At 43.3% G+C, this 25,303-nt stretch overlaps 1 protein-coding gene across 1 annotated transcript; it reads right to left on the bottom strand.

Annotated features, from left to right (window-relative positions):
• Positions 1-15,211: 15,211 nt before the first annotated feature.
• On the bottom strand, positions 15,212-18,811 carry LG17H15orf48 (linkage group 17 C15orf48 homolog). The gene is made up of 5 exons (XM_048482021.1): positions 18,688-18,811; positions 18,459-18,525; positions 18,103-18,188; positions 16,407-16,467; positions 15,212-15,647 (listed from the first exon to the last, which is right to left on the bottom strand). The coding sequence occupies exons 2-5, from the start codon at positions 18,501-18,503 to the stop codon at positions 15,579-15,581; spliced, it is 261 nt and encodes an 86-aa protein (XP_048337978.1). The 5' UTR covers positions 18,504-18,525; positions 18,688-18,811; the 3' UTR covers positions 15,212-15,578.
• Positions 18,812-25,303: the final 6,492 nt, after the last annotated feature.

Raw genomic sequence — 25,303 nt, 5'->3', positions numbered from 1 at the left:
AATGTTTGTGGGGGTGTTCAGTGCTGCTTTTGCTATTAGCAACACACTAGCCCTCCTCTTCATTCTCTGTTTAAACACATGGAACTTATAGGGTTGCTGACATCAGATGGAGAAATTCCCGGCGATCTGGAGGCGGGGCCTGGGGAGCTGGAGTTTAGGGAGGAGCAGAAGCTCAGCAAGGAAGTGATGTCATGAGTCCACCCTCCAAAGCTCACATTTCTCCAAATTCCCTCTAGTCTGGAAATCAGTCAACCCGGAGGTTGGCAACCTTGGGATCACGGCTAAAATTTCTGAGAATGATTAAATGCATTGCTGCAATTCAGGCCGAAAGTCAAAAGGTTGTTGCAATTTATGTTGAAAGTCGGGAAAGGCGACAAAGAGCTGAAGCTATTGTTACCTCAGTTATAAATGTTCTTGTATCATTTACTCTTGTAAATGATTTATTCCCATGAATTATTGCTGGGCAGATATTCCTTCTATGCAAACATGTTGTTGCTGCTCTTTGGAGAGTATTATAATTATGTTGAGAAAGTGGGTATGTATCTCTTAAAGGTCAAAGTCTAACCATCCCTAAAAAGGTTGGCCACGCATGCTTGCATGTCCCAGTTTCTCACCCTGTGTTTATGGTTTATGGTTTATTAGATTTGTATACCACTCAGGGCGGTGAACAGCAGCTGCAGAATAACAACAACAGTAATCATAACATTCAATAGTAACCAACAAAGCATAACATCAATAAACAACAACAATAATTCGAATAGTCAATAACGACCAGCAAGAGCATAACATTAATAAACAGGAAATGAATAGCATGGCATAACATGGCATGAATAAATAAATAACATAGTATTTTAACCCAACATTCTAGCTATAATACATACAGCTTTCCGACATTGGATTTATAATAGTACAGCATCAACATAATACATCATCCACAACATCTCATGATAACCAACAATAATCATAAAATAACATCACAAATTATAAACAACAATACTCATATAATGACATTCCTAGCAGCCCGAGAACAATAAGAAGGAGACGGTGACTTACATCTCAATAGCATACTACACTCCCATAGAATCACCTAAGGCCCAAGAACTAACCTACAATCTCTGCTACAGCTACAGTTTACTTGGTTTACCATGAGTGGCAGCCATATGTGTGAATTAAATCAAATGAAAAGCATTGCCTTCAAAACCATATGAAGTTCGAGTTGAGGCATTTTGATCTATGATGTCTCAGTCACATATGCCAATGCCATATTTGCTAAGACAGCCATCAAGTGATCAACATGCTCGTGTGAATCAGACACAACCCTACGAACTTCTCAAATTAAAGTGTGTCAGAAGAAAAGTAAGAAGGACAGGAGTTTATCATGTCTAGAAATACCAATGTCGTTTTTAAAAATGCTCCTGGGACCATTGATGGAGGCTGATCACACACCACCTCTTGAAGAGCATGGCCGGCCTCTTCTTTTCTGAGTCCTCACCTATGCTGAGACAAAATGCAAAATTGGAACATAAGTCTGGAGAAGAGAAAGTTAACAGGTGACATAAAAGCCATGTTTAAATATTTGAAGGGATGTCATGTTGAAGATGGAACAAGCTTGTTTTCTGCTGTCCAGATACTAGGACAAGGAGTAATGGGTTCAAGGTGCAGGAAAAGAGATTCCACCTAAACATCAGGAAAAACTTCCTGACAATAAGGGCTGTTCGACAGTGGAATGCAGTACCTCAAAGTGTGGTGGAGTCTCCTTCTCTGGAGGTTTTTGAAGAGAGGCTGGATGGCCATCTGTCAGGAGTGCTTTGATTGTGTATTCCTCCATGGCATGGGGTTGGACTTGATGGCCCTTGTGGTCTCTTCCAACTCCATGACTTTATGATTCTATAAGGAATTGGCTTGTGTGCTTCCAAACTTGTGATAGATGTGCCATGTCCATTTATAAATTGCTCTTCCCTTTTAATCCTTTTTGCCAATTTATATTGCTGGCTCTCTATGGTCCGCATGACAAGACTGTGCGGTACGTTAGAAGTCTCCAGTTGGGACCTGAATTGAACCATCTGGGAACAGCAAGATAGGACGATGCTCAATTTATCTGAAAGCTTTGCTGGGAAGTATCCAAAAAGCAGTAGCTGCCCGAAGAAAAATGAATCATTTCCATAACTGTGCCGGCAATGTGCTTTAGAAAGCCCTGGAGCAACAAGTGTGCTTTAAAAATGAGACCAGCGGTGTCCATGAGCGGTATTTTTTAATTACTTCACTTAGTTGCCTCTTGCTGGGTATTCTCTACCCAACCCATCAAGAAATTACTAGGATTAGACTGTTGGCTGGCAACACCTGGATCGTATACAAACACATCCAACCCAAGCAGGAAGTAAATATTAAATCCACAGAAGGGAGGAGGAGGAAATTAAAATGGCCCAGGAACAAAACCACCCGATAAAGACGTGTGCAGGAGCTATTTTGGCTCCTGGCCACCACCGGCCCTCTAGGGCTAGCAACCCATCATGTCCATTTGCATTACATTAAATGGGGAGTCTGCTTCTGGAACCTCAAGTATTCAGAACTTTCTGTCTTTCTTCCATACACACCACACACTAGAAGAGCGTTGACACCCTGACTGAAGTACTGAATCTCATCCGGGTGTCAACAGCATATTCTGATAAAAGTTCCTAGGAAAAGAGATATGTAGTTTCCCTATCTCCATTCTTTTATTCATCTCTCTGCTTCAGCAAAATGCCAAAGGTATCACAACCAGCTGTGTATCATTTTGTGCTTTACAGTTAATTATTAAACAAGATTGTGTTTATCTTGTTTCGTGCATGTGGTTTTACCAACGTTTTATAGAATCATCGTCTTGAGTGGATGCAGCCTTTTAAATTCTCAGCTATATTGTCCAGGACAAATTATATTTTCTGAGGTGCAGCTCCCTTGTGTGTGGAACCCATTCACAAAACTGTCTTCAATAATGAGATTTATATTCTGGTGATAATAGTAACAAGATTAGGAACTTAAGGATGCAAAGAGGAAAATATTTAGAGAGATACAAAGCAAGATGATGGAACACAAAATAGATCATTTGTTAGGTATGGGCTCTATGTTATTCTTTCTTTTATTTATTATTCTAATATACAGTCTGCATCATATCCATAGTATTCAACAGCAAATGTTATAGCCAAGAACTTGCAGCAGTAGCAACTAAATGGAGAGACTACTGTATATACTATGTCTGCATTGCAAAATTTAAACCAGTTTCTAACACATTTAGACATCATGACTCCCAGTCACTGGGCTACCAAAATATAACTGGCATCTGCAGAAAACTATAGTTCTGATCTGTAGAGAACAACGCAAATCCGGGTTGTTAAACTGCTTTCAAACCGGTGTTAAGATAAATTATATTAGTAGTATAGATGTGTTCCGGGGTTGTTTTATGCAGAGAGGTAGGAGTTTTCTGTACTCCTCAAGTACTTAGCCATGACCTGCAAAGTTGAAATTCTATCCACAATTACTTGTGAATAAGCAGTGGCGAAAACAATGTGTCTTGTTTCTGAGCACAAGACTGGACTACATGTACCTGAAAACAATCTTGTATCCTGTTTCAATCATTGCAAAAACACTTCATAAATGTTGTCCTGCTTGGGTGATTTTCTGCAACTTACCATTTGGATTCTCTTAATTGCTTGCCTGGCTACAACCCAGGCTATGGTGTTTTTAATTTGAAGTATTACCTTATCCCAGGCAAGTGGGACCTAAGGTGATAACAAGTTAAAAATGATATAAACTGCAGAAAGCTTAAATACTGGAACTACTAAAACAGTTAGTAACAAATCTTGTCCAAAAGACACCTCTGACCTCAAGAAAGAACCAGCAATTTAAAGAAGACATCAAGAGACTCCCAAGATTATCTTCAAAGTTAAGACTTGAGGTCCTTATAAAACTGCAAAAGAAGCGGGATCCAGTCCAAACCTCTTTTTGAAAACTGTCCCATTGGGCTGAAACAGTCACAGAGAAAGCCCACGAGCAAGCAACATCTGAACGCACACTTTTAGTGTGTAGGAAAGCCAGCGGTGAAGTCGGCCCGCGAGGGTCGCAAGGAAGAGGCGAGACGCAGCAATATCATCCGGTGGAGAGAGCCAGCAGCAGGAAGCGTGATCCGTGGATCTGGCAACTCTGCCGTGGTCTGGTCCCTGGCACCTTTTATTAGGGTTTCAATGGGGGCATCGAGGCCGAGGCCGGAGGAAGCCGGGGGAAGAATACTGTATAGTACATGACATCATGGGGTTGCCTACGTGCGGGAGGAAACGTTCGCGTCTGGGTCAAATCCATACCTGGGGGCAAGCGCCCCTTTGTCTGGGACACCTGGTGACCGTGAGTCAGGTAGTTCATGACCTGTGACTCACGGGGGCCTGGGGGATAGGTGAGCGTGTGTGCCCAGAAGGACACAGATGGCACAGGCATTCCTGCGCTCTTTCTGAGGCTCTGCTGGGTTCATGGGGCTCATCCCTACACAGCGGGTACTTCTTTGGTGAGCGAACTGCTGCAGGGCTCCTATCAGGAGAGATTTTCCTTCAAGTATATGGCGTTGTCAGAGGCTTTAAGCTTCAGCATCTTGAATAGGACTCAGAGAGCAATCGGAAACTGATGCAAGATCACAATATGGGTGTGATAAGATCCCTGTAGATGGCTCCTAATACTAAATGGGCTGCCACTATTAGCAACAAAATCAGTTCCTGAATCGGGTTGGTTCTTAGTGCAGGTCGCTGGCACGGCTCCTGGCTTTCTGTTTCTATTGATCAGTTGCCAACTCCTGTCAACTTGACAGTCTCTCAGGGTGCTAATCTTGCAAGGACATTTGGTGGAATCAGACTAGCAAGGTTAAATCCCAAGAGTTTGTGGTGATGACTCATGTGTCACAGGCTTGCTGATGCTAAACAGGTCTAAGTCTGGTTTGAACCTGGATTGAAACTCTAGATGTGTCCTTTCCAGTTGCATTCCATGGTGGTTGTATACAAATGTAACGGGACAGTAACTACAAGAAGAATTGGATAGAGACAGAGACAATAAAGTTTGGACCATTTTTTGGTGCAGTTTCACCGTAAGAATTCCTTTCTTCTTGAAATAGCTTCCCCTTGTCTGCTTGGGTATTTATTGTTTCCAAATTAATTACCAGTGTATTTTTGTTCTAGCAAAGAAGACAAATCTATTATGCATGACCATATCGATGGCCTATCCGATAGTTAATGGAGCCAGGCAGACAAGCATTGCTTTCTTTTTAAAGAGCTTATGAAGGGAAAGCACTTAATGGCCTGTGTTACTGCCCTCGTGAAGAGACACGCAGGGCGTTGAAAAGTCCTTTGAAATCTGCAGGTGATGCAAATCTTAACGCTTCTAAAAATGTACAGGTTTAAATGCTGGCAAGCACAGAATTTATCTGTAAAAGTCTGGGTGCCGGAGATCTTCACGTTGGGGTGCAGCCCATTTTTATCCTAGCAAGTGGCACAGTCTTATTTATCCCCCGAGAGATTAGACCAAAAAGAAAAAGAAAAAAAATTAATTGATCTCAGGAATGCTGCCAACCCAAACATCTCTTTTCTGCAGAAACCCACTTCTAAGGAGTTGGCTCAAGATGTCCGTCCTACAGGAAGCCTACAGTTCTTCCTAAATGCTTCTTCAAGACCAAAAGCGATGCTGCATGTTACCATAATAGGATCCGTAAACAGATAGCTGCTCTTTGTAGACTTATGATCTGACCTCGGGAATTGCTGTCCAGCAAACGAAGCTCAAAACCAACGTAGATTTCTGACTACGTTGCAGTGGGTCCCTTGCATGCCTCATCCTGTAACTAAGCAAGTGATCCTCATAACAAAGTGATCCTCATAACAAACATTTTCTGACATTGGTTGTGGTGGGCTATCCGGGCTGTGTGGCCGTGGTCTGGTAGATCTTGTTCTTAACATTTCGCCTGCCTCTGTGGCTGGCATCTTCAGAGGTGTATCACAGAGAGAAGTGTGTTACACCCTGTGACCAGTGAAAAGTGTGTTACACACTGTACAATTTTCTCACATTAATTAATTTTGTGTGAAGTATTTTTTTCTCTGGTGGTGTTGGAGAGATTGGGGGGAAAATCTGTTTCTTTACCTTTCATACTATCCCTTTCCGCACATACAGAATAATGCACTTTCAATCCACTTTCAATGCACTTTGCAGCTGGATATTACTGTGCGGAATACCAAAATCCACTTTCAAACAATTGTGAAAGTGGATTGAAAGTGCACTATTCTGCATGTGCGGAAGGGGCCATAATTCAAACAATGCCCCCCCCCCCCCCCCGACTGAAAAGCCCCAAACTTTTAGCTGGTAGAGAAGGCGGTTTCTTAGGGGCTGGCTAATTCTGGAAACTTTCTTGCTGTATGATTCCCTTTCTGAGATAGGATGACCAGAACTGTAATCTATATTTTAAATGTGACTGTACCATAGTTTTATGTCAGGAATTTGCAACACAGGCTGTTTTCTTTCCAGTCCCTTTTCTGAAAATTCCCAACATGCCATTTTTCCTTTCCTCATTTTTTTGTATTTGTTTTCATTTTGGCTGTCCTCTTTGCTGCAATTTGCTGCATTTGTGATTTCTCTGCTGTCGCTGGATTGCAGCTGCTTCCCTAACAGAAACTGTTGACATTGCAAAGTAGTTACATTCACAATATAGTTTGATTCTGTACAGGTAAGTGGCAGGTGAATTTACAAATGCACTTAGATCTTTTGGTGGAAAAGAGTGTAGCATTGCTAATAGTAACATTTGAACTTCGTAATAGAGCATTTGGAAGGTTTTGGTTTCAGAGTTGTCTTGCTGTTACATTAATTCCTTCCAAATTTCAAACTGAGATTAATCATCTTTACATTCTTGCTCTACCCCTAAACTACGTGAATCAGGATTAACTTTGTTGAAACAATGTGCATGATACATTATAAAAGCTGTTATGCTAAGATGCAGGTTGCACGTTTTTGGGTGGAGTGCTTGCTTACATTTAAAAAAAATCAGAGTTCACATTATTATGCCTTGAAATGTTTTGACCAAAACAGTACACCTATAAAACCTGCATACATAGAATGATTAATCTTTTTCATTCTGTCTCAGAGGACAGACATGAACATCTAACAGAAACAGCCTGGCAGTGAATTAAATGTGTTTGTCATGTAATCCATCTAGCTTCACTTTGCTATCTGTAAAATAGAAATATTAATAACTCAGTTTCCATAATATTTTCACAGCAAATTAAATGAAGCTGACAAAGTAGTATAGAAAAGGGTCAAACTATTAGTTTAGGAATCTTTTTCAGTATTTGGCACTAGCAATGGCGCGAAGCAGTAATTTTGTCAATGCTGTTTTCTGCCTAGAAATTCTACCTGTGTTGTAAAAAAAAAGAAACAGATTTCCCATCTAGAGTAGAAGGAATGTTATGTTAACATTTTGCTCCTGGTATGAGAATGTCTAAGAAGGGTTAAAGCCAGTGGTGGGACCCAAAAATTTTAGTAACAGGTTCCCATGGTGGTGGGATTCAAACTGTGGCGTAGCTGGGCGGGGCATGACGGGGGCATGGCCAGGGCATTCCTGGGCGGGGCTGTGGCAAGGACGCAGCCATTGCGCCGGTCCTTGGGTGGGAAACGAATGCACGCAGGCGCAGGCTGCCACGCACGCCGGTGCACCTCCTGCTAGACTGCTTCAAGTTCTGCGCGCTACTGCTGAGAGGAAGGGCAAAAAAAAAAAAAAAAAACCAAGACAAAAATCACGTGGCAAAATCACCAATTAGTAACCCCCTCTCGGCACACACAAATAATTAGTAACCTACTCTCAGGAACCTGTGAGAACCTGTTGGATCCCACCTCTGGTTAAAGCTAATGAAAATTTAAATTGAAAATTGTCAGTAATATAAAGCTGAAGTCTAGTCGCACCTTAATGTGTTTTCATAGAATTATGGAGCTGGAAAAGACCACAAGGGCCATCAAGTCCAACCCCCTGCAATGCAGGAACACATAATCAAAGCACTCCTGACAGAAGGCCACCCAGCCTCTCTTTAAAAACCTCCACAGAAGGAGACTCCACCGCACTGCAAGGTAGTTCATTCCACTGTCGAACAGCCCTTACTGTCAGGAAGTTTTTCCTGATGTTTAGGTGGAATCTCTTTTTTGTTGTAGTGCAACAGACTAGATCTACCCCTATGAAAATCAGCAGGATCACTTCATTTTTTAAATTAGTTCTGCTTTTGTATCTGTAACAGCAGGTTGACACATACACATTTACTAGCGGAAGCCTTCCTTGTTGTTTTATATCCTTGCTAGCAAGGATCTCCACCTGTTACATTTCTGTACGCCAGCCTCCTCTTTAGTACAGAGGAGCCAGGACAAAAAAAAAAAAAAAGGTGGTCATCTCATTCAAATACCTCCTAAGCGCATTATAGTTAGTGCGGGATGCTCCATGGATTTGGATTCTATTGACTGTTTGTGTAGAAATTCAAACAGTTGCCACGCACTGGCTGCAACGTTACCTGGCCATTTAGAATGCTGTCTCTACTTCCTTATCACTTTGGTGCTCTTAAAAAAATAAATCACACTGCATACAAAATACATGCTCAGTAATAAAACTTGCTTCTTTTCTTCTCTGCAGCACATAGGTAAACAAAACTTTAATGAGTCATTAGACTAACTGTGTGACAAGTGAAAGGCAGCCAGCTGCCTTCGGCATATAAAGGAGGAAATTAAAAATCCAACTGGATTGCAATGGGTGGCTACCATCTGCAGTGAAACACCTGGCTCATAACCTTAATGGAGAGCTGGCGTGGTGTAGTGGTTAAAAGCAGGTGCACTCTAATCTGGGGAACCGGGTTTGATTCCCGGTTCTGCCACTTGAGCTGTGGAGGCTTCTCTGGTGAACTAGATTCACTTGTGCACTCCAACACATGCCAGCTGGGTGACCTTAGGCTAGTCACAGTTCTTCAGAGCTCTTTCAGCCTCACCTACCTCACAGGGTGTTTGTTGTGAGGGGGGAAGGGAAAGGAGTTTGTAAGCCCCTTTGAGACCCCTTAAAGGAGAGAAAGGGGGGATATAAATCCAAACTCTTCTTAATGTAGGAAACCAAGAGAAGTGGTCCTAGTTTTGTTTAGAGGCATCTTCCGAATTATTTTTTGCTTCATGGTTGCAGGTGACAAGCATAAGATAGCACAGAGTGGTGGTTCAGATTAGTTTGAATTTTGCAAGGCCGTCTGTGTCTTGCAAGGTCTTGTCTGTATCATGGGGGTTAGTGGCAAGGGCCAGGGGTATGTGTCTATATCCATGGTGGCGAACCTTTGGCACTCCAGATGTTATGGACTACAATTCCCATCAGCCCCTGCCAGCAGGGGCTGATGGGAATTGTAGTCCATAACATCTGGAGTGCCAAAGGTTCGCCACCACTGGTCTATATGGACTTATTTTCCTTGTAATTTGAGGGACTCACCATGTTTATCTCTCTGGCCTTTCAGACGGACTGTAAATCATTGGCTGGAACTAAGGGTGGGGAAGACAATATCGAGAAGAAGGGAGGCTGGTTGGCTGGGCTGAGGACTGCATTTTAATTCATTCTGAATATATTGGCTCACCTTGCAGGGGCACACCTTCGTTTGGTCAGAATCTAGATAGGAACCACATCAAAAGATTACCTGCCTCAGGAACATATGAAAAAGGTTCATGGGTACTTGAACGAGAAAGAGATTTGGGGTTATTAGGTGTCTTAGCACTGTGTAGTTGTTAAGAGTGGTAGACTCTAATCTGGAGAACTGGGTTTGATTCCCCACTCTTCCACCTGAATGGCAGACTCTAATCTGGTGGGCCAGATTTGTTTCCCTGCTCCTACACGTGAAGTATGTTGGGTGACCTTGGGCTAGTCACAGTTCTTCAGAACTCTCTCAGTCCCACTTACTCAAAAGTTGTCTGCTGTGAGGAGAGGAAAGAAAGGAGTTTGTAAGTTGCTTTGAGACTCCTTACAGGAGAGAAAGGTGGGCTATCAATCCAAACTCTTTTTCTTCAGCGTTGGTGGTCAGCAATTCAAATTAATAATGAACGCCGAGACAGTAAGTATCTGAAGGGGTTCTGTTTGCTTGGCCTCAGCAGTACAAAATGTTACACTGGATGAAGCTTCCTGGGATATTTGAAAAATAGGAACCAGCATAGTCCCATATTTAGCTATCTCTGGGTGCCACCTGTTGAGGTTTCTGCTTTGCCTTAAAAAGTGCATTTTGATACAGGTGACATTCCCCCAGATTGTATGCATGTTTATGAACTTTCTCTCAAGTAAGGACCAATCTACATGTTCCATTGGGCACCTTGAAGCAGAAGAGTTTGGATTTATACCCAGGAGTTTGGATTTTGGATTTATACCTTTCTCTCCTGTAAGGAGTCTCAGGGCAGCAAACTCTTTTCCCCTTCTTCTCCCCACAACAGACACCTCATGAGGTAGGTGGGGTTGAGAGAGTTCTGAGAGAACTGTGATGAGCCCAAGGTCACCCAGAAAGCTTCACGTGTAAGCACAGGGAAACATGTGGGGAACCAAACCTGGTTCTCCAGATTAGAGTCCACCTGCTCTTAATCATTACACCTTCCTGAAAATCTTGTTGCTCTCCAAGGTGCTACTAGACTCGAATATAGCTCTTCTACTGCAGACTAATGCAGCTACCCCCTGAAACAGTGCTGAGTTAGATTAACCAGTGGGTTTACTTAATATAAGGCAATAACCGTACACATATACCCAAAGGAACCATACTGAATTTATGCCTAGTACAGTTGTTAAGAGAGCCAGCGTGGCGTAGTGGTGAAGAGCAGGTGCACTCTAATATGGAGAACCGGGTTTGGTTCCCTGCTTTGCCACATGAGCTGTGGAGGCTTATCTGGTAAACTAGATTAGCTTGTGCACTCCAACACATGCTAGCTGGGTGACCTTGGACTAGTCACAGTTCTTTGAAATTCTCTCAGTCCCACCCACCTTGTTGTGAGGGAGGAAGGGAAAAGAGTTTGTAAGCCCCTTTGAGTCTCCTTACAGGAGAGAAAGGGGGGATATAATCCAATTCTTCTTCTTCTTCTTCTTCTTCTTCTTCTTCTTCTTCTTCTTCTTCTTCTTCTTCTTCTTCTTCTTCTTCTTCCTTTTCCTCCTCCTCCTCCTTTATTTATAGGTCTGTTCTTCCAGGTAGAGTGAAAGGTGTCATTCTTGGGAGTCAATCAGACCAATGTTCTTTAAAGGGGGCTGTAACTGTGCCTTGTGTTGAAGAACAGCTTGCTTTCCATCTTGACTGATCTTTCTTATCTTCATCTTTTTTTAAGGCTGTGCCTACACTTCCATCTTTTCCTGCTCTGTGGCTGAAAGCAGGAAAATTACAGCATAATGCAATACATAAGATGCCGACTTACTTCTTGAATCTTCCAGCATAGTGCCACAGAGAGATACACCATTTCAGCATGGCAGAAATAGTTGAGTTCTTTAAAAAAAAAAAAGCTGTGCTGCTCAATTTCTGTCTTAATGCCAAAGTTAAAGTATTCCAGAGCAATCAAAAAATGACTGGCATGAAAGTCTGGAATACATTATTTGCTTTTTAATTTGGACAAATATAGCTGGCATGCAGTTGAGTTATGCTTTCCATATCACCAGAGGCGTATCTAGGGAAAATGTAACCCGGTGCAAAATCTGAGTTTTCTGCTCCCCCCCCCCTTCCCTCATCACGACCAAGTCAGTGTATGGACCCGAAGGGAAGGAGGAGGGGTGTGGGGGGCGATTTTCCACCCCCACATGACTAAATGGCCACCTGGGGATATTGGACCCCATATGTCCCCCTGGGTGGTACATCCCAGCATATCATCAGTGTATTTATAGCCACTGACTACAGGAAATGACCTTTTTGCCTAGCCTTTTGCTAAGCTGTTGATTCTTTAATGGACACTGAGAACTGGCAGATCCTTGTGAGCACTGATGGCTAGTTGTTAATAACTATGGGACATTTCGGGGGGAGGGGCACACCAATCAGTAGCCAATGTCTGACCCCATGCAGAGGTATCCTTTGCCAGCATACACTTAATGCTGTGCTGGAACTAAAGATGTGCCCCAATGCCAGCGAGATGAATTATCTGAGGCTCATTCCGCACATGCAGAATAATTCACTTTCAAACTGCTTTCAATGCTCTTTGAAGCTGTGCGGAATGGCAAAACCCACTTGCAAACAGTTGTGAAAGTGGTTTGAAAACGCATTATTTTGCGTGTGCGGAAGGGGCCTGAGATTAAGCACAGAATCTATTACCTGCCTGGATAGATATATGTGATGGGAATTCTCTGGGTGCTCTTACAAACCCTCACATATGTATTCATTGTGAAGGAAGATTTTGCATGACCTGGTAAATTCTCATAGCAACTGGCTGCAGACCATTTGTCCGCCAAGGTCAATATTGTCTCCTCAGACGGGCAGAAGCTTTCCAGGATCTCAGCTAGATCTTTTCATGTCACCTGATTTGTCTTTTTACTGGAGATACTGAATGTGGGATCCTCCTCCCTCCTCCTTTTTGCTTATCTCATGTTTGTAACTTCTTCTGTGAGTTACAAACTCAGTCACTGGAGAAGCTCGGTGATTATAAGGTCCGAGGAGAAGACAAAAATGTAAACTCAGACCATTTATGGATGCACTACTTACCCCATGACTGTTTGCTCCACAGTGGGTTTTTCCCACCGTTTTTTATTTAGACAGGTATTCTCCTGCTGTGAAATGTCCCAGGTCCGGCCGATCCACCATTTTGCTCACCCCTGCTTCCTTGTCCTTTCCTGCAACCTTCATCTGGGGAGGTTGTCTGCTACTTTTTCGGTGTGGGTGTGTATGCTGTTTTTTTATCTAGGAGTAATTTACTAGGCCATGAAAGGTTTATGTCGGCCCCTTCTGCACACGCAAAATAATGCGTTTTCAAACCACTTTCACAATGGTTTGCAAGTGGTTTTTGCCATTCCACACAGCTTCAAAGAGCACTGAAAGCAGTTTGAAAGTGCATTATTCTGCATGTGTGGAATGAGCCGTCAATTTCAAGGGTCTATCACTCCAGTGATACTATTCTGCATGTGTGGAAGGGGCCTGAGTCAATTCAATAAGCCTTTATTGGCATATACACGATAGTATAAAAATACAGTTCCAGTTAAAAAGTGAATAGTAAAAAACTTCACGTTTGTCATGCATTCAGTTTACAACCTTCTGACAAAAACTTTGCCACTATAAGGCAACAATGAAAATCCTGACCATTTAAAAGCATAACTACTTTATCTGATTCAGTATAATCAATCATAGACTCTATGGCTTGGGATAACAGACTGGATCGGAGTTCTTGGTATAAGGGGGCTGAATCCAACACTCTAACCACTGTGCCACTTCAGTTCTTATGCTGAATTGATTTGAGACTGCTGTCTGTGGCTTTTGATCTCTGGTTCTCTGGTCACTGTCACGATTTATTGATGACTGTCTTATATGAACACCCTGCTGCAGATCAAAGATCAGAGACTTAGCACTGGCATAATTCTTCACATCTCTTCCAGTGCTATGTTTTTGGTTGCTCCTGCATGTCACATTTAACTACAAATCACAACATGCTGAGTTATTAGTATAATTGGCATTCATATTAAGTGAATTGCTAGAGTCATCATAAGTTGACTGGGACTTGATGGCACTTCACAGATGTTGTTTTAATGGTAAGCCGCTGTAAGCAAGACTCTGAAGAGGTGGCATAGAAATATCCTAAATAAAGATATAAATATTAATATCTTTTAGAGAAAATGAAGGTAGACAGAGCAGGAGGAAGTGGGAAAAATTAGGCAGGAAATGAAAGTCATACACAGTGCAAAGTGGGTATTACGGTAACTTGACAGTGAGGTTACAAGTAGTTACAAGCTTTTTGAAATTCAGATAACTTAAGTTATCTCTGTCTATGGCGTGCCTGTATTCTGCCGAGTCATTTCTTGTTCCCAGACTGTCTGATGTTATTCTGCCACTCAAGATAAAAATAAAGTGTGTGACATCAGCTAATATTCTCTTTTACAAATAAAATATGTTTTAGGAAGTAAAGTTACCCACCGAAGTCAGCATGCCTTTCTTTCTAACTACCTGAATTGTATCCACCTTTCCCCTATACTGTGCCTAAATTCAGGGGGGCTATTTGTGTCAGAGGCGGGGGGAAAGTTAATGCCCTCCCTTCATTAGCACTGCACCTCCATTCTAGGTGAGCTTGCCTTGGGCTGCTTTTAGTAAAAGAAAAAAAATGAGAGAAGAAGAAGAAGAAGAAGAATTGGATTATATCCCCCTTTTCTCTCCTGTAAGGAGACTCAAAGTGGCTTACAAACTCCTTTCCCTTCCTCCCTCACAACAAGATGGGTGGGACTGAGAGGAAGAAGAGTAGTAGTAGTAGTAGTAGTAGTAGTAGTAGTAGTAGTAGTTTGGATTTATACCCCACCTTACTCTCCTGTAAGAAGACTCAAAGTGGCTTACAAGCTTCCTTCTCTTCCTCTCTCCTCAACAGACACCTTGTGAGACAGGTGGGGCTGAGAGGGTTCCGAAGAACTGTGACTAGCCCAAGGTCACCCAGCAAGAATGTAGGAGTGCGGAAACATATCTGGTTCACTAAATAAGCCTCTGCCACTCAGGAGGAGGAGTGGGGAATCAAACCCAGTTCTCCAGATTAGAATCCACTTGCTCTTAACCACTATACCCCGCTGGAGATGTACAACCCTGAATCTTCCGTACAGTACAATTACATGTGTCTCACTTCTCTGAACAGCAAAGGAGTTCAGGGGCTATCACTTACAGTGGTAAATTCCCTTTGGAGGAGACAGCATGGAAAACTTATGGCATCTCTGCAGTATTTGTTCGTTTTTGAAATGTTTGCAAAATCATCAACAAAACAAGATGGTTATGCATTTGCAAAAAATGAAAAGAAAAAAAAAGATATTATCTCCAAGTGGCAAGAAGGGGAAAAATAGCCCAAATCCTTAACAAGGAAAAAAAATTGCCGGGGCTGAAACTATCAAGCTACTTTTTCCCGAGTAGTCCAATCAGTTTCAATAGAACTGCTCCAGTAAAGTGCAGTCCTCTGGGTGGCATTCAAGATTTGGTTCCTACCCATATTGAACAGAAAGGCGATTCCATCATTAAACAAACAGGCGCTCAAAGTTTATTGAAAGCATCACAAATAACATAGCATCACTTCAGACAAGAATAACACAACTCTTTGAAAGCTTACGAAAGGCTTTTACCTCCTGCTAGAACGTCAAACGGCAAACACCGTGCTTCAAAACGAACGTGGCTGTCGCAAGCATGACTGGCTCTTTATTTCTGGACTGCGTGGATGCCTTAAGGGGAACTTGCAAACCAAACCGGAACGTTCTCATCCAGAGTCCAAAAAAAAAAAAAAAATGGAGGGAGACTCTAGAAATGTAGCAGAAGCATTTCCGCACACTGGTTTCAATCCTCTAGTTTGTGCAGAAATGATTCCACTAGATTCATAGAGTGTTATCTGGAAAGCCCGCTTCTGGATCACTTCACCATTTTCCGGACCTTTTCCAGCTCTTCTATGGGCTTCCATTTCTGGTTGATTGTTATCAGCTACCAAAAATTTAGAGACAAAAAGACAAACAAAAAAATTAAAAATAACCACCGCCAAAGAATGAAATACCAAAATGCTAGATGTAGCACTATCTGCTCCCCGGTTCCAGTACTGATTATATATAGTATCCTGTCATGGCATGAAGAGGTACTGCCTAATCATTATAGGCGTGATATAGCCAAAGTTAAGAATTTCCAAGTTTCACTAACAGGAGACAGAGGCCCCTTCCGCAAGTGCAGAATAATGCACATTCAGTCCACTTTCACAATTGTTTGCAAGTGGATTTTGCCATTCTGCACAGTGAAGTCCAGCTTCAAAGTGCATTGAAAGTGGATTCTCTCCATGGGACAGAAACACATCTCACTGCGACGTACCTCTGAAGATGCCAGCCACAGATGCGGGCAGAACATGAAGAGCCAAAACTATCCGACCACGGCCACACTTGAAACATTTACACCAGCCAGTTGATTCTGGCTGTGAAAGCCTTTGACAGCACATGACAAAATCATTCTAGAATCTAGAAGACCCCGGTTCTAATCCCCACTTTGCCTTGGAAGCACACTAGGGTGTTCTGGAGCCAGTTATATAGATGCTTAGCCTAGCCTACCTCTCAGAGTTGTTGTGATGTTAAACTACGGAATGATGTAAGCTGCTTTGGTTTCCATTGGACAGAAAGGAGGGGTGTAAATAGATAAATAAATAAACCAGGGGCTTATTACGTCTGAGCAGTTTCTTTCTTTGTTAAGTTCTTTCCTTACCTTCTGGGGTTTTGTAGGATCCACATGTTCCCATGGTTCGGGATTACCACGTTTGTCTACACTAAAAATGAAATGGTGTATTTATTGTAGGAGATACGTAACATCCTGGTTAAAGAGCAAAGCTTTTCTTTTTTTAAAACAAAATCTGATTTTCCTTTTTGCAAAATTGGACACTGTAGCCTAATTGTAAATATATCTATTTGGAAGCAAGTCCCATTGATTTCAGTAGAAGTGATTTCTTACTTCCAAGAAAACCTATGTGGCAAAAGTAAAAGAAATTATTTATCTATCTATTGCTGTCTTACCATTCCAGAACCTTTATTAGGCATAAAACCGGTGTGTGTCAAGAATTCCAAATACAATAAGAAGGTCATTATTGCACAACTTTAAAGTAGGTAATACAGAGTAAAAGAATCATAGCAACAGCCTTCCGAGATTTCAGCATTAGAAATTATTTAGGAAGCTTGAGCCATTTTTTAACTTATCACTGGGTGGAAAGGAAGGGCATTAAAATCCTGTTGCCCATTATTACAGTCTTTCAAATCAAGGTTCTAATGTTGTTGTATATTTTGAAACAGTAAAGCAAAAAATATAGAGAAAGTGAATCAGTTGTACTTCAGGACAAGAATCGGCTAGAAACGCTTCATTTTGGTGGAATATTAGTAAAGCCAATTGACCCTTGAGAGATGTACTCGAGGGGAAAAGAGTTACACCTTTGCTCTTAGGTCATGAGATCCAATTCTGCCATTGTATAGTTAACAGGAGTTGTTCCAGGATATATAGCAGGGCTTGATTTCTGAGAGATGATAATCCTAAAGAATATTAGAGGAGCAAGAGCTTTTGCAGTCTTGTCTCCAGGAGAAATTCGATACTTCTTGATTAAATAAATCTAGTCTTTAGACGATTAGAGTAAAATCCTCCAGATGCTGTGGGTGGAGGCATTTCCAGTAGGGCCTCCCATGTAGAGAGCCCAAAGGAAAGATCTTTTTCAATATGTAAGCCCACACCATTTCGAAAGCTGAAGCTCTTTCATTTCTAACAGGGACAAACTGTTAGGGTCAGTGCAGAAACAAAGACGCAGCCAAAACTTAAAAGTTACAACCCATGCCCTTGTTTCTAATAAATGTTGCCCTGATTCCAAACAAAGAACACCATAGGGGACTATTGCTCTCTAAATGAGAGATCACAATATGATTTCTTAACAGAATCATTTAACATTAAATAGATAAAGTTGAATTTATGTTAAATAACAAAGTACAAACAATGCACCTTGAAGAAGTGAATATGAAAGCCGTGCTGTATATTGTTGACTGAAAAATATGTTTGTGCTGTAAAATATTGCAAGCATAATTTAGTCCAAGTATTTTTAAAAAAAAACCCAGACTTCAATGTGAGAGGTTGAAGTGTATGTGTGACTCTCCCACTAAAATCAGTGGCACTTGGAAAAAATATTTAGTTTTGGCTAAGCTGAGCTCCTAGTTTTCACTGTAATATAGAAGCTAAAAATTTTTTTTAACAGTAAATGTTTCTAAAGTATAATTCAAAACTCTTTCCCCTTTGCATTAAAAGACAATTTTAGAAACACTCAAATTTGTTCTGCCTTTCGGGAAGCATGCAAAGCTCATCTTTTGCCGCATATTCTCAAATCGATCCTACAGCTGTATATACAATCCCACAACAATTCATTTGGGCTTACATCACATCACTTTTTCTGAAGGCGTGCACCATAGAAAAGGCTGCCGCGAATCCGGCGAAGCTCACAAACGTAATCAGAGGAATAAGCTGCAAGATACAATGAAGGTAGAGCTTCCTTAGTATGGTGGTCTCTCTGACAAATCCTGGAAGATGCATTTAACAATCCCTTCAAGTAACGATCCCTCCTCTAAAGAAAGACGTGAATAAAGAGAAGGATGAGCAGCATCGCCTTTTCCAGCATCTCCCTCCTCCTGCTGACTTGCATCAGTGTGATGCTTCTATATGTGGAGGAAAGACTGATACCACAGGCTCGATCTATCCAGTATCAGCTCTGCAGTTCTTGGGCAAAGAACTTACTTCTTTTTTCTTCTGTAGCAACTGGAAGAATCCCATATTTGCCATGGCAGCAGCAGCAGGTGTGAACCTGGGAAGAAAAACCAAGTCCCAGAGTTATCATCAGCTGCACAGTATCACTCAGGGCAAAGAGACCTCCACCCTCTGACAGCTGGTGTCTCCATCACTCCCCTGTCCCAGGACTCAGCAAGAAAATTCCAGCTTCAACCTCCCCCACACTCAGAACAACAACCTTGCTGTCTGGGCTTGCAGCGGGTTCAGAAGGAGGTAGCTTCCTCTTTATATAGCCCAGCTAACGCCCAAGAGAAGGAAGAGAGGGCTGGATGTGTCCCAAGTCACGTAGCCCCACCGAGACACCCAGCGCAGAAACCGCACCGGGGACCTGACAACCTGTCCTGGACAGAGTGGGGCTGTAGTGCCCCCTGGTGGACAGGCACACATTTTTAGCAAGTTGTTTTCTCCCCTTCCTTCTGACATTAGGGGAAAAGGAAGGAGGCCATTAGCCATCTGCCTTTGGTAGAGAGTGAAAGTGGAAAGAAAGCTTGTGTGCCAGTGGCACTGGGTCATTGGAGACAGGCTAAATTCTCAATGTAATGCCTCAATTGTGTGTACAAAAAGAAATGTCTCTGAGCATGTCTGGAGTGCTTTCCCCCCACCCATCTGGGATTACAGGGTAAAAGGATGCATGGGGCAAAGAAGGATTGACCTTGCGGCAGGAGTGACTCACGCACGCTGTGTAACAAGCAAGAGGCGCTTCAAGGCATTTATTGAATTTATTCTCTGTCCTATATAATGGTCCATCTGAAAGCCGCCTTTCACTCAGGGTTTAATTTCATCCATTTTAAAGCTTTGAAAATGTTCCTGAGCGTGTGTCCTTCAATGAGCAATTATTTAGTATATTTTTTATCCTGCCTTTGTTTCATTTTTAATAATGTCTGCTGCAATAAAATGTTCTCTTTAATCACTTCTCTTCTGTACTACGATAGAGTCCTCCGTCTCAACTATTTACTCTTTCAAGGATGCAAAAGGACTGATTTAAAGAGCAGGAATATGATCAGTGGTGGGATCCAAAAATTTTAGTAACAGGTTCCCATGGTGGTGGGATTCAAACAATGGCGTAGCGCCAATGGGGCTGGGCGTGGCACAACGGGGGCGTGACCAGGCATTCTGGGGGCGGGGCATTAATAATTTCTCTGTTACTGTAAAAAACTCTTACTGTAAAAAAAAAGTTCCTAATTTCCAGCTGGTATCTTTCTGTCCATAATTTAAACTCATTATAGCAAGTCCTATCGTCTACTGCCAACAGAAACAACTACTTCTTCTCTAATTGACTGCCTGTCAAACACTTAATACTTTCAAATACTTAATTTTGTTTCTAGAAATCAAAAGAAGGATACTTTCCTTAAACAAGGAACTTTACCATATTACTAAAACATGTTTTTAAAACAGCCCAACAGGGAGAATTATCCCGTTTTCTACCTTCGCTAACCAGCCACATAGGAAACAACAGGACTTTATGATTTTTGGACCTAATGGAATTTCTAACGGAAAAGCAGACCCAATTAGTAACCCCCTCTCGGCACACACAAATAATTAGTAACCCACTCTCGGGAACTGGTGAGAACCTGCTGGATCCCACCTCTGAATATGATCATGGGTCAGTCCTTGTTCCTTTGGTTACCAACTTACAGGTAGAACCTGGGGTTATCATGGAATTTCAACTGCTCTCCAGATGGATCAGTTGCCAGGAGGAAGGGGCTGCTTCAGAGGGTGGGTTATGTGACATTAACCCCTTCTGAGATCCCCCCCCCCAAATCATGAAGAACTGCCCAGTTGTCGACTCCGGAGTGGGCAGCCCTATTTGCTCTTGCTAGCTATTCTATATGGCCTGAAAACGAACACTGTGAAAATAGGCACAAATGAACAAACAATATAGTAAACATAAGAACATAAGAACGAGCCTGCTGGATCAGACCAGAGTCCATCTAGTCCAGCACTCTGCTACTCGCAGTGGCCCACCAGGTGCCTTTGGGAGCTCACATGCAGGATGTGAAAGCAATGGCCTTCTGCGGCTGCTGCTGCTCCTGAGCACCTGGTCTGCTAAGGCATTTGCAATCTCAGATCAAGGAGGATCCAGATTGGTAGCCATAGATTGACTTCTCCTCCATAAATCTGTCCAAGCCCTTTTTAAAGCTATCCAGGTTAGTGGCCATAACCACCTCCTGTGGCAGCATATTCCAAACACCAATCACACGTTGTGTGAAGAAGTGTTTCCTTTTATTAGTCCTAATTCTTCCCCCCAGCATTTTCAATGAATGCCCCCTGGTTCTAGTATTGTGAGAAAGAGAGAAAAATTTCTCTCTGTCAACATTTTGTCTCTGTCAACAATTTATCTCTGTCAACATAATAACTATAATTGAACTCTATGTCTTTTCTTTTACAAAATGTGCAAATATAAAGCTCCAGCAATACAACAACACAAGCAATGCAATGAACGTGAACACTAAAATGGCTCCCCTTCCTCTCCCTTTTTCTGTCCCCCCCCCCTTTTAAGTAATTCCCCTCTTCCTCCCCCTTTTCCCCTTCCTTGTTTTGCCAATTCTTTCTGCAGGGGTTTCACCGTCCTAAACTAAATAATCTATGTGGTAGAGGAAGAGAAGGGTGGCATGGAAGTGAGAGGAGGAAAGGGGAGGGCTGCAAAATGGGAGGTGGGGGTGATGAATGGGCACCCATACTGAGCTGGAAATGGGCGGAGGCCACCAGTTCCTGGCTCCTGGTCAATTGCAACTCCAGTTTGGGAAATTCCTGAAGATCTGAGGGTAAAATCTAGGGATGCTGGAGTCTGGGGAGGAAAGAGATCAGCAGGATGTAATTATTAAGCTGGTCTAATCAGCCTCCAAGCAGAATCTGGAGATCTTTAGGAATTACAGCTGATCGCCAGGTCACATCATTCACACATATTTGCTTGTCTGTTTTATCTGTCTATTTTAAAACTATTCCACTTCTAGAGAAAAACAGCAACTTTGGGAGGTGGATTGCACGGTATTATGTCCCTCTCTCCCATGCTCCACTTTCAAATATCCAGGAATTTCCAAGCCCAGGGTTGGCAACCAGCCACCCTACGCAGAGCCCACCCTTCAAAGTTGCCTCCTCCTCCTCCTTCTTCAAAGGAGCTGATTTCAGTTGCCTGGAGACCAACTGTAGTTTCAGAGATCTTCAGGCCTTGCCTGGAGGTTGGCAACCTTGCCCAAAGGCAAGACCTTTAGGCCTAGAGAAGCCTGGAGCAGATGAGAGGGTAGTTTCCCCATTTTAGCTCCACTTAGAAGAAGAAGAAGAGTTTGGATTTATATCCCCCTTTCTCTCCTGTAGGAGACTCAAAGGGGTTTACAATCTCCTTGCCCTTCCCCCCTCACAACAAACACCCTGTGAGGTGGGTGGGGCTGAGAGAGCTCAGAAGAACTGTGACTAGCCCAAGGTCACCCAGCTGGCGTGTGTGGGAGTGCACAGGCTAATCTGAATTCCCAAGATAAGCCTCCACAGCTCAGGCAGCAGAGCGGGGGAATCAAACCCGGTTCCTCCAGATTAGATACACAAGCACTTAGGCTCCTTCCGCACATGCAGAATAATGCACTTTCAAACTGCTTTCAGTGCTCTTTGAAGCTGTGCAGAATAGCAAAATCCACTTGCAAACAGTTGTGAAAGTGGTTTGAAAATGCATTATTTTGCGTGTGCGGAAGGGGCCTTATATTAGGATGATGCCACCTTTTGAAAAACAGGCTGTGGCAAACCATTAAAACTGAGCAAAACCCCTTTAGTTAGCTAGAGGAGGCCTGGAGTAAATATCCACTCTGTAATATCAATTTACTCCAGTTTTCCTCTCTCTCTCCGTCCTGTAGCATCAGTTTCCTCAGATTGAGGCCTACTGGCTCTCGGTTCAACCACACCCCATTTCCCATTCCTTAATTTGGCCAGATCAGGCCCTTCCCCCTCTCCGCGCCCCCTTCCCCCACTCAGGATTACCCCAACACAAATGATGGGAGGGTTTTGGGGGGCTCAAGATGAAACGGTCTCCCTCTGTCTTCTTGCCCCTGAATTATGGTCTGCAGCAGCGGAGCAATACAGGGCTGCAAGGTTGCGTTGTCCCTCAGAAGGCCTCCGGAGGCAGAATCGCACAAGACACCAAAGCCCCTGACAAAATGAGGGGACTTTCAATAGGGTTGAGCGTCCCATCCAGTTATGTAGGGTGATGTTTTTATTTGGTTATTTACTTGATTGGTATTTCACTTTTCTCTCCCCATAGCTGCCCAAAGCAGCCTATGTTATTCTTACGACAACACTGTGGGGTAGGTGTATGGCCAGGGGCAGAGGTGGGATCCAGCAGGTTCTCACAGGTTCCCGAGAGTAGGTTACTAATTATTTGTGTGTGCCGAGAGGGGGTTACGAATTGGTGATTTTGCCACGTGATTTTTGCCTTAGTTACGCCCCTCCTCTCAGCAGTAGCGCGCAGAACTTGAAGCAGTCTAGCAGGAGGTGCACCGGCGTGCGTGGCAGCCTGCGCCTGCGTGCATTCGTTTCCCGCCCAAGGACTGGCGCAGTGGCTGCGTCCTTGTCACAGCTCTGCCCAGGAATGCCCCGCCCCCAGAATGCCCGGCCACCCCCCCATTGTGCCCTGCCCAGCCCCATTGGCGCTATGCCACAGTTTGAATCCCACCACCATGGTAACCTGTTACTAAAATTTTTGGATCCCACCTCTGGGCGTATCTATAAAAAAAATAGTGCCCGGGGCAAGGAGTAGAAAGTATGCCCCCACCCCCAATGCCAGTGAAATTCTGCCCCCAGCGTCCTCCCTCCTGCCCCTTGGCTGCCATGTGCCCCCCAACTTTCTCTGGAGGTTTGTGTGTGTGAGCAACCCCCACTCCATTTGTTTTGGCTTTTCCGCCCCCCCAGGTGACTGAATGTCCGCAGCCTGCGGACTCTCCAGATGTTAGCCTGAGATTTAGCAAGCCCAGATAGCCCTGCTGTTTCACAGTTTCTGCCAGCATGGCCAATTGGCCATGCTGACAGGGGCTGATGGGAATTGTAGTTCCTGAACATCTGGAGAGCCACAGGTTCCCTACCCCTGCTCTAGATGGTACATCCCTGTATGACTAGCCCCAGGTCATACAGCAAACTTCCCTGGCATTTGCACCTGGGTTTCTAAGATCCGACCTAGCCCAATACTCTATACTGTGGGTTATACCAATACTGTAATTGTTATACCACATATACTAGGATTACTACCGTGTTTCCCCGAATATAAGACAGTATCTTATATTAATTTTTGCTCCCAAAGATGCGCTATGTCTTATTTTCAGGGGATGTCTTATTTTTCTGTGTTCTGTTCATCGGGCATGCTTCCAAACAAAAACTTTGCTATGTCTTACTTTTGGGGGATGCCTTATATTTCGCACTTCAGCAAAACCTCTACTATGTCTTATTTTCAGGGGATGTCTTATATTCGGGGAAACAGGGTATGTGGTAGGCAGCCATTTTCCTTACATATTCAGCACCATCTGGTAAATAGCATTCATCGGGCCAGTTCTTTCACCTTTAAGGTGGCCAAATGTGTGTTAACCCCACTCTCATTTCAGTTCTCTGAAATGCCAGGTTCTGCTTCTGTCTGGTCAAACTGGCCCAAATGTCTATGTTCCTAAACAGCCACAAGGTATCCAAACTACCAGCAGTTTGAAAAAGAGCTGTTGAAGCTAACCAGGGTGTTTGGTGTAAATTGGTGTTTGGTGTAAAAGCCAAGCCATGGGAAGAGACAGAAGAGTTGGCACCTCTTGGCAAACAAAGCAGGCATTGTAATAAACTGCATTTCTATATAAATTTGCCTGAACACCTGTTCTATGAATTTCAGTTATCATGTGCAAATTTTGCATAAGAACATAAGAACTAGCCTGCTGGATCTGACCAGAGTCCATCTAGTCCAGCACTCTGCTACTCGCAGTGGCCCACCAGGTGCCTTTGGGAGCTCACGTGCAGGAGGTGAAAGCAATGGCCTGCTGCTGCTGCTCCTGAGCACCTGGTCTGCTAAGGCATTTGCAATCTGAGATCAAGGAGGATCAAGATTGGTAGCCATAGATCCACCATAAATTTATCCAAGCCCCCTTTAAAGCTATCCAGGTTAGTGGCCATCACCACCTCCTGTGGCAGCATATTCCAAACACCAATCACACGTCGTGTGAAGAAGTGTTTCCTTTTATTAGTCCTAATTCTCCCCACCCCCCAGCATTTTCAATGAATGCCCCCTAGTTCTAGTATTGTGAGAGAGAAAAATTTCTCTCTGTCAACATTTTCTACCCCATGCACCCTCTTTGGTTCATCTGCAGATGGCCACAATCGTTCAAATTTACCTAAATCCTGCCCAGTATTAGGGTCTGCCCCCTGCATTGCTCCCTTTTCAGTGTATGTATGTGTGGGGAAATTGCCGAGAAACGATAGGGAAGTCTTTGAGTGTCTTCAAGTCAGAAGGAGAGCAGGCTATAGCCATGCATCACATGAAGCTGCCTTATACTGAATCATACAACCAGTCCATCAAAGGTCAGTATTGTCTTCTCAGACTGGCGGCTACACTCCAAAGTCTCAGGCAGAGGTCTTTAACATCACTTGCTATGTGTACCTTTTACCTGGAGATGCCAGGGCTTGAACCTGGGACACTTGCCAAGCTGATGGGTTACCTCTGAGCCCCAGCCCTTCTCCCATCCTTCCACTCTTCCTAAATGGTTTGATAGCATGTGTTCTTGCATGCAGTCCTGGGATTCTGGCAAATGTAGTGGTTAACTTCCCTCACTGACTCCACATTTAAC

Source organism: Sphaerodactylus townsendi, linkage group LG17 (assembly GCF_021028975.2).
Source record: "Sphaerodactylus townsendi isolate TG3544 linkage group LG17, MPM_Stown_v2.3, whole genome shotgun sequence".
NCBI classification, from domain to species: domain Eukaryota; kingdom Metazoa; phylum Chordata; class Lepidosauria; order Squamata; family Sphaerodactylidae; genus Sphaerodactylus; species Sphaerodactylus townsendi.
This window is presented reverse-complemented; position numbering and strand designations above follow the sequence as displayed.